The sequence below is a fragment of the Trachymyrmex cornetzi genome, unplaced genomic scaffold (assembly GCF_001594075.2).
Source record: "Trachymyrmex cornetzi isolate Tcor2-1 unplaced genomic scaffold, Tcor1.1 scaffold585, whole genome shotgun sequence".
In the NCBI taxonomy this organism is placed as follows: domain Eukaryota; kingdom Metazoa; phylum Arthropoda; class Insecta; order Hymenoptera; family Formicidae; genus Trachymyrmex; species Trachymyrmex cornetzi.
The window spans coordinates 79,343-89,692 of record NW_017299898.1 but is presented as its reverse complement, the minus strand read 5'-3'; the positions used below and the strand labels follow the sequence as shown (position 1 = coordinate 89,692).

Below are 10,350 nucleotides of genomic sequence, written 5' to 3'. Positions count from 1 at the left end.
AGTAAAAATGTACGAGTAAAAGAGAAACGTCGTATTAACGTGTTCTCACTCATCAGCTGAAAACGGACGATTCACTCAAAAATACTCGCGTATATGTTTCTCGTTCATCAGCGGAAAAACGAGTATTGAAAACGGATAATCTCCTCAAAAATACTCATTGTATACTCGTGTATACTCACTATCGTTCCTTCTTGATACATTGCGAGTGCTTGCGAGTGTAAGAAACGAGCAAGAACAGGCTAAAAACGGGCTAAAAACGGGCTAAAAACGGGCTAAAAATGGACTAAAAACGGTCCATATGAGGTCTAAAAACGGTGAAAAATTTTTATAAGGGACATATATACATTTTGCAACAATCCAGACATCTATTAAGTTTTAACATTTGCCGTATTGAATACACTATTCGGAATTTGCCGCAATTTTTATATCTAATTCACAGTGGCCTAAAATTTTCTTAAATTTAATTAAGTATAGTTATAATTTATATTTATATTTATATTGAAAATTATTTGTTGAATCACATTAATGACTTAATTTACAGCTTTTCTACAGCAGTTCTTATTAATGTAGTGCTAATAATAAATATGTCAATAAAAAAAGAACCTTAGCTCTAAGTTTCATGATGCACTAAATTTGATAAATTTGAGTTTAATATAAGAATTAAATAATATCACTGTCCAACACTATATTGCAATACTAGTATGAATAACCATTTCCGATGTATTTTTATCTACTAAATACGAATCCGTTGTCCAAATTTGATCGTCACGTCACCACTTTAAGAGAAATAGTGTCAAAATGGTATAAAAATTACGATTTTGAGGATCTTTATGATGTTGTAGCACCGTTAACAAATACTTAACACTATTATACATTGTACATACAATCTGCCTTCAGATTGTACTTAACGTATGACGTCCGTTGTCTTTTTATTATTGTTATTTAATTATTAAATACTTGATTCTTTTTCGAAGAATTACTAAATTAAATATTAGTTAATTATTACATATAAGCTAATGATTTCCTTTATTAACCTCGTTTTTAATTTTTCATTCACGAGTTCAATACTTTCAAAATACGATTTAAAAAACTCACTTTTGATGCGCCGGTGGACTACGGATGTTAGATGAGAGCAGATAGTCGGTTCAGTATCGGAAGCAGTCACGAAAGAAGCAGTCACGATGAGCGCGTACTGAGTTGTTCTCTCTTGGTCTCGACGACAATTCAAGATCCGTATGATGTACCAGGAGAAGTGCGTACCAGAACCGAGCGCCAAGAAGTCACTGCAATCGCGGTTCGCGGTGGAGTGTTCCGAGGGAGAAAAGCGTCCAGCGACAGCGGCGGCGAGGACGAAAGTGATATGATGTACCAGAAGGAGTGCGTACCAGAACCGAGCGCTAAGAAGTCACTGTGATCGCGGTTCGCGCTGGAGTGTTCCGAGGGAGAAAAGCGTCCAGTTACAGCGACGGCGACGATGAAAGTGAGGGGCGCATAACGAGTAAACGAGAACAACCCTCTTTCGCTGCTATCACCACCGACACCACTCTCGCGTCTCCTTGCCACGGCATCGGGCGCGGCGGAAACGCGCCGTCGCGACGCCACCTCGCGAATACGCATGCGCCACGATGCCGGAGGTGGCCTCCTGGTCGTCGCATGTGTATGTACATACACATACGTTTTCCTGCACGCGGGTTTACTCTTGCATTAGATAAGGGATAGCTATCCCAGTTTCGGCCGTTGAAACGATATTTCTCTAAATTCTGTCTACCGTTTTGCACTTTGCATTTTTTGTAGCCGCTACAAGAATGTTGAAATATTCAATTACTGTAACTTTTTATATCATTGATGAAAGTATTATGTAAAATAAAGTTAATATAAAATAAAAAAGATTACATTTTCTATACATATGATAGGCACTACCAGATTCTAAAAATTTTTTAATATCAAACCAATTATTCAATAGGTTAATCCACTTCTGTATAAAATCGTCATAATATTTCACACGCTTGACATTCTTAATATTCTCTATCTAATTTTTGCGTCCCGAAATTCTTACTTCAAGTTTAATCGGGAGATGACTTGCCACCTGTCAAATCGTGCGATTAATCGAGTAAGTCTCGAAAAGCAGCACAATGAGACACCCACACATACGCAGACCCGAAATTTGTCGAATTTCTTTGTAACAGATGATCCTTACCTTGTTTTCACGAATTCATGGTTCGATATTCTTCACGATAAACGGAGACACGAGCTTGAGGAGCCTCGCGAAGAACTATCTTTTGTCAGACAATGAAGATTCAATTAAAAGTCTCTTCTGGATGTGAAAACTTTTCCAATCAAACTGATACGTGCTGGCGCGCCCTTTTTCGCCGCAAGATTTTTTTTTCGGGCCCAGGACCCTAACGCGATCGGATAGTAATTATGTCGGTATCAATTTAACAGTTTTCGACTTTCGTTCGCTTCGCCTCGTGAAATAATTGATGAAGAGCCAATAGCACGAGATTTCTTCGTTCGAAGTAGATCAAATAAAACGATGTTTATTGAATTTTCGCAGTTTCCTTTTCCCAACATGAATTTTGTCGCAAAAGTAAGTTCTAACTTATTATCGTACTGTATATATTTAATAGCATTTATCTCTATTAAACTACTCTTTGAAAAACATATTACAATATTTATAAGCTTTTCTATTTTACTTTGCAAGATGTATATAAGTACGTATTATTTGTTATATTATTTCTTAATTATAGTTACTAAAAATACGAAGCTAATAGCAGAAGAACAATGTGAAAAATCTTTTGCTGTGCTGAGAGATAAAAGGCGAGCAGGAGATTTCACGATACCTAAAATCGATAATTTCAAACAGGCATTCTGGCGTTGCGGCAAAATTACACGATGCATTTCCTCGGCCTCATGTAAGCCAAGATGTACTTGGCTTCGTCCAACACGCTAAAAGTGTGTCCATGCCTTTAAAGACTACACAACTTTTCACAAAAAGTTTCTTTCTTCGCGAGAACTTTTCTAGAAATGTGCGAGAAGCAGAATCGCGTTTGAGAGTATGTGTTTGCAGAACGATATGACGCGACGCTCGTATATATGAGCGTATTAAGTAGCAACTCTTTTTGGATTTTTCAAATTTCCATTTTCCGGAAATTATAACAAAATTACGCGCGATTCGATGAATTTAATTTCAAAAATGTCATGGAGTTGGAGATCGTATGTTTACTTCTTTTTTTACATTATCAGAGAAAACAAAATTTCTTCAGCAAACGCTTCTTCCTCTTCGTTTGAAAGGTTTTTTGAGCGTAGCCTTGCTTTTCTTCTTTATTTTCTTATTTTCACGCCTATTGCACGCTTTAATATCCGTGATCCCCCGAGTTCGTTTCCATGGCAGCCCACGGCGATGGATCAAACTGTTTAATTTACTCGAAAGGTTTGCAGAGTTATAGGGTTTTCCTTCTTTTTCTTTTTTTACAGAGTACAGTGTGTGATGCCTGCGCGTCCGATAATGTGCTAATAAACTTGTGAAAAATGTCTGCTTATTTATAAAGTTTAGCTGTTTGCGCATATAATAATGTATGTGTATTTTATATACGTACTTTCAATATTCATTATATGCCTACTGAATGATTGTTGAATGTGTTCTTCTTACTAGTGCATTCGACAAGCAATGTAAATATAATGTTTTAAAATACTATAAACATAATATTAACAATTTTAGTTACTATCAAATTAAAACATATAGGATTATTATTAATAATCCTTATCAAATTAAAACATATAGGATTATTATTAATAAATAAGGTATACAGGTATAATTTTAGGAATGTAAACATTTTTATATAAACTATTATAATTTTCGTGCGCGCGTAACAATAAATATCATCTTAATATATATCATTATATTGCTACTTTATGACAAAATATAAATGGTAAATATATTTTTTATGTAATCCATTCCACAAAATTTTTTCCATGATCGACAGTATGTTGAAAGGGTTAAATGTCGTTAAACCGTGTTGCTGTCACAATGACTGATATGGAACGATTCGAATAGGTTTACGGATACGTCCACGTGCCGCAGAACGGTATTGAATCACAAATTAAAATCTTAAGAATTATTCGGAAAAATTTTTAATAATAATACATCGTGTAAATTGTTTGCATTTTAAAAAATAAATGTTTAAAATCAAGAATATTTTAAGATTACTTGAGAAATGTAGATTTACCTTAACGTCTGTTACATAAAATAGCATTATTAATAAAAAATCTCTTAAAAGTAACATTCAAAAATTAAAAATTAACGACGCATTCAAATATATGTTATCAAAATTATGCATTTTTTTCTTTCTCATTATTCGACACTAATAATTTTTTCAATATTTTGATTGATGCTAAAATATTAATTAATAACAAATTAAGTAACGCGTCTTGTATATTAATAAAAAATGTTACATAAATTGCATATTAAAATAGTTATTCATTGAAGTTATTCATTGAAGTTGTCATTTGCTAAATTTATTTTATTGCCTTTTGCTCTTTCATTATCTTATTGATTTCATTTCTTATTGATTTTCGATAATATATTTTTCGTAAAAAGTCAGTTTAGCAAATTAAATACATAAAAATGTTCCTTGTTAATCATTTCGAGCGCATCTATCCTGCATCTGTTCCTCTAAAAAGACAGTTAATATTCTAACTGTACTGTTGATGTTATTTAAAATTTAAAAAAATAACAGAGAATGATCTTGAAGTCAGCTTCTTTACAGGAACATGTGATAAATTGGTTTATCAAATAGATGTAGACTGACACGACATATTTATCAAGTGAATATATTTAACACACATTGAATTTGTCGACGTTGAACATAAAACGTATGTACAAGAACTTGCATAAAACTTGCATAAACCTTATTCCGTCGTGTGAAATATTCTTTACATCGTGAAACGTACATGATTCTGTCATTCTCGCGCAGTTTCTATCAAAATTTCTTTTTGTGCTTCATAGCTTTATGAACTATGTTCTCTAATACTTTTAAAATAAAGTGTCATTCTAAAGAGTGAAATCTCACTCTTAAAGATTGGAAATTGAGCCATTCTTTTTCAAGCTCTTTAAAAAATTTAGGAACTAAATTTAAATTATGTATATACATTTGTTAATAAAAACAGCTAACAAACAATAAATGAAAGATTGACTCGATTTGTTATAGAAGAAAAAACAGATGGAAACGTCGATTGGATCGAAAAGTGCTGCCGGATTTTCACCGGCGGTGTGTGAAGCTGTCCTAGAAGTCCTGGAGGAATGTGCGGACTCATTGGCCGTTTACCAAAACATCTTACGACAACAATCGACGATAGAGAATGATAACGCCACTAATATTTTCCCAAATGTTAAGTATGTCTTGCAGATATAGTGCAATAAACGCGACTGTGTTATGACTTGTCTGCTTTGTATATGTATCCACAGGATTTCGGAAACGTCTATTCTGCAAACGGTTGCCAGAGGCGCCGCTGAAATGACGGATTCACGAAGGGAAGTTGCACGTGAAAAGCTTCTACGAGACAGGTTGGCTTGTTTAATCTGTCCATAAGCCTGTTTGAAAGACCGACATGTGGTAGTGGCGGATCAGCCAATAGACTACGATAACAATAGAACCTCAAAACAAAATTAATTACATAATTAATAAATTAAAATTTGCTTTCTGAAGAAATATAAAGAGCAAACAATTTCTTCTTTTATTTGTCACATGCATTATCGAATTTAAATCGTATGAACATTAAAATATTATGATAATAACAGTTACTATATTTTTTATTATTCTTTATGTGTTTTGTTTCAAATAATTATTATCCGCACTGTTCTCTAATTAAACGTAATTTTGTATGTTTTCGTCATTTAAATATGGAAATTTTATATGTAAAATATTCATTTATTTTAATTAATAAAAGATTTTAATAATTCCATTTTTATTAGTCGTCCTAATAATCATGAAATCTAAATATGTTTTTCAATATTGTGACCGAGAAAATTTTCAAACTATTTCGACCCGTTACTGTTAATCAATACTATTAATATATTATGCAGATCTAATAAGTAAATTCAATTATAAATAATTCCACTCATCCTCTCATATATCTTTTACATTCGATTTTTTTTTAGAAAAGATATATATCTAATTTAATTATTTTTAAAAGTTTGAAATTGCTAAATATGAAAATAGGATCAAAAATATAAAAATCTAAAAAATGACGAATCAAATATACTGCAAGCAAACAATAAAATATCTTTAAAGTCTAACAGAAATTTATCGAGACTTTTTCATGATCGCAAGATTAGATTTAACTTATAAAATAAAATGTATATTAGTATGCAGTAAAGCTTAAAAATGTTCAGCATATAATTTATGTATACTTGCTAGCAAAAAGGTTGCAACACTTTTTCTTTCGATGGGTTTCGAAACTTAGCCTTGATTAGTTATAGAGTGGTTGAGCGTAAATGAGATCTATAAGTAAGAATCAATCCCTCGGTGAGTAGGTTGCATTCCGAAATTCATCGAAAAAAAATTGCAACCTTTTTGATGGCGAGTATATACATACATGTATATATTACAGGGTGCGTCCAGACTATCGAGCTGAAATCGAAAGTATCGAGCAAACTCGAGCCACGAGCATTTCGGCCAACTTTCATTGTTTTTTACCGAGCCGCCTAACAAATGTTTATCGAAATGCTCGCGGCTCAGGTTCGATTCGAGTTTCGGCTCGATAATCTGGATGTACTCTTTTACATATCCATTGTATTGATTAATAGCATTGTTATTTCTTTGCCATTAAAATGAAAATTCGTGAGTTTTACATTATATATAATACAAAAATATCATAAAAAATGTACATTACACATACATCATAAGATTATATTAGCAGAATGGCGTTTGAAAAATTATTACACGCACGAAAGTAAACGCTGCACACTATGTCGTCTTTTATAGTAATTTGATTAATTTCGTATCTTACTGTGTGTGTGTGTGTGTGTGTGTGTGTGTGTGTGTGTGTGTGTGAAATTAATTTTTTATATTTTAATATAAAATTTTTTTATAAAAAAATTATATGCTTTTAATTCAAATTTAAGCAAAATTCTTCTTTTATTAACCATATTTAACCTTAATTGTTCAATACTTTTTAGAGATATGATTTTTTAAACATGCTAAGATGTATGTATTCATTTTACTGGATGTCCAAAGATTAAGCCCCGATTTTTCATTATCTGGTTAACTTGTGGGTAAGCTTAACCTGATATTTCATCCAATAGGCTTTATCCATGACATCATCATAAATGAAGCCTATTGGATAAAATATCAAGTTAAGCCTAATCACAAGTTAACCAAATAATGAAAAACCGGGCCTAAGAGATATCGTTTACGTTGCAGTTTATATGTGAGCAGTACAATAGAAGACTTGAAGCGGGAAATTAGCAAACATGGAACCATCGATGTATTAATCAAAGAAATCGAGAGAATTACGTTACAAGAAGAACAAGAACATCTTTTAATAGAAGAGAATAAAAGCATACAAATAATCGTGGCAGAGTTACGAAAAGCAATTGCCGATAAGAAAACAGCGAATGAAAAGGAAGAGGAGCGTTTAACAAAGAAGCTCACTTTGACACGGGTAAATGTTTCACAAGTCGGAACGTTTACAAATATACGCAATAGTGATAAATCATGAAATTTTATCGTTTAATCATTGTATGTATGTAAGTATAAGAGTCACATTAAAACGAAACTGGTTGGCAAAATGTTTAGGACGAGAAGGAGAAGCTGAAACTAATTAAGGACGTGGAGATAAAATATATCCGAGTGTGGGAAGCGGCACGTCGGGAGCAGTACGTACTGCGTTACGAGTTGAAAATGGACGAATTGAAAAAGACATTGAATGATCATTGCGTGCGTGAGAGAAATGAAAATCACGTGAATGATGTATTAACGCGTTATCTGACGCGACGTATAGCGGTGAGAGTAAATTCTTTAAAATGAGCAAAATGTCTTATAGACATCTTTTACCTTTTACTTAAACAGTCAAGACTTAAAAGGGTCCGTCATTAAAATTAAGACACTTAAGCGATATTGTAAATTCTTCAGCGAAAAAGCTTAAAAGATTGCTGAAAAATGTACTTTGAGATCATAGCCATTTTACGATTTTTCTTCAGCAGATACGTTAACACAAATTTGGCGTTTTTGCTAAATGTCAAGCACGAAATAAATTTCGTTAAATTTAAGATGAGTCACGCCCTTGGAAAGATAAAAATATTTACTTTGAATTAAAGCTCATCGAGACTCGGATCGAGCAATGGCGACAGAGATACGATCGGGAGAAGAAAATGTATGAGAAGGAGATCCGTAAAGTACGCAATGAGATTAGAGATGCTCAAAAATACTTGGAGGAACTTATGACGGAGGTAATGATCCGAAAACTGTACGACAGTGCGAGAAATATTTTGATTTCATTCCGCGCAGCAGAAACGGCGGACGCAGTGCAGTAAATCAATTTGCATTCCGTCGTTCATTATTTTGACCATCGCTACTGTGAATCTTAATTATTGGATAAAGAGGATCCTAAACGGTGCAACAAGCATAATTACTATCTTATTTCGCATTCTCTCTGTGACTATTTGATTTACTACGTTACGTCTCATCTATTGACAATCAATCTCGGATAACTTGGCCCGCATGAGTTTAAAGAGCGCGCCGAAGTTTCGTTGGGTAATCGATAATTCGTGTCAAGAACGTGTCTACTGAGACTCAGAAATATTAACGATCGTTATTAATAGCTGAAATCTCCTCGAATTCTGGGCTCTTGAGATCCCTTCACATGTTTCAGACCGGTTTACGTTTAAGCGATAACTAAATCATTGACCGGAAGTCTGTAGATCAATTTCCTTTAGCTTAGGTACCTACATATATAGAAATGTAGTTGAATTCGTAACGCCAACAAGAACTAGAACATGCATTTTATGTGTTTGAATATGTATTTATAAATTATTTTCTATATTTTCGAATTACCTTCCAACAAGGAATCACATCTTTTCTTCTTTTTAATTCTTTTTAATTATATTACAAATTTTAATTCTTTTTATATCCTGAATTACGTATATTAATCTCTAATTAACAATATATTAATACATTAACATTATTAATAAATTAATATAGAAAGACTGTCGTGGTAATTTTACAGATCTATTTCTATAAATCGATTTCTTCACAAATCTTGTGAATTTTAATTATTGATAACAAAAATTTATTCCGAATATAAGATACACAATACTTACAATTCCGATTCCTAAAGGATGTGTAACTGTAATAAGATACACAATTTTCTACACCAAAGTTGTCCAGTTTAGGCCTCATATCTTTTTAATTATACGTTCGTATATATAACGGACAAGATCAAATCTTCCCTTCTTACTTACCAAGATACACGATTGCGTAAAGCCCCGTGAATTTCATATAAAACACATTTATTTCTGAGAAAGACACTCGGATCTAATAAAATATATCGGTAAATTTTCGCGCTGAAACTGGATACGGTATTTGTTACAGTATTGCAATAATCAGGAATTCATCGACGCGTACCTCGCGGAGCAGGAGGCACTCCGAAAACAAAAGGAGCATGAAGATCATGTGCGCCACAGCATAATTAAGATGCAAGCCTGGTGGCGAGGTGTTATGGTGCGTCGAAAACTGGGGCCATATCGATCTGAAGAGAAAAAGAAGAAGAGGCCTGTTAAAACAAAAAAATAATTCCTCTTTCTGCTAGGTTGAATTATTCTTAATCATAATGCATCGTTCTAATTCATTCAATTTAATCGGGCAAATGACTATTAAAGATGTATTTAACGTAATTTTTGACAAAACAAAAAAATTATTAAAAAATTATAGATTCTTCTATATCGTATTTGAAAGTAAGACAAAAAGTTTGGCAAAGATTTAGAACATGAATAAAAAATTCAATAAAAAGTAGACATATTTTTAAAGAATAATTAATATAAAATAAAAACATTTTCATTTAAACTACAAATTTAAAATGCCTATTACGGTCGAAGTTGAATCTTCGTTGCTTTAAATAATTCAATCTTGAATTACTAATATATACTATATATGTACTTGCATATATACCATATTGTAGTCTTTTTCAAACTGCGAGCCGAATTATTTTTCCGGGTTAAATAAACGCAATTAAAACTACTCTAGTAATCGCGAATTAAATTGACAAGCAATTTAATAATTTGATGCTACCATCAAGCATCATATATTATAAAGATGTTAATATGTTAAAACTGTTAATAAATTTATTGTGAAA

General features: G+C 32.6%; 1 protein-coding gene across 1 annotated transcript; it reads left to right on the top strand.

Moving 5' to 3' along the window:
- Positions 1–1,126: 1,126 nt before the first annotated feature.
- Positions 1,127–9,791, top strand: LOC108766416 (IQ domain-containing protein G). Its single transcript, XM_018515698.1, is given in 8 exon segments — positions 1,127–1,355; positions 1,406–1,657; positions 5,188–5,392; positions 5,465–5,563; positions 7,422–7,662; positions 7,797–8,003; positions 8,318–8,449; positions 9,591–9,791. Coding segments are annotated over 8 exon segments (1,566 nt in total).
- The last annotated feature ends 559 nt before the right edge of the window (positions 9,792–10,350 follow it).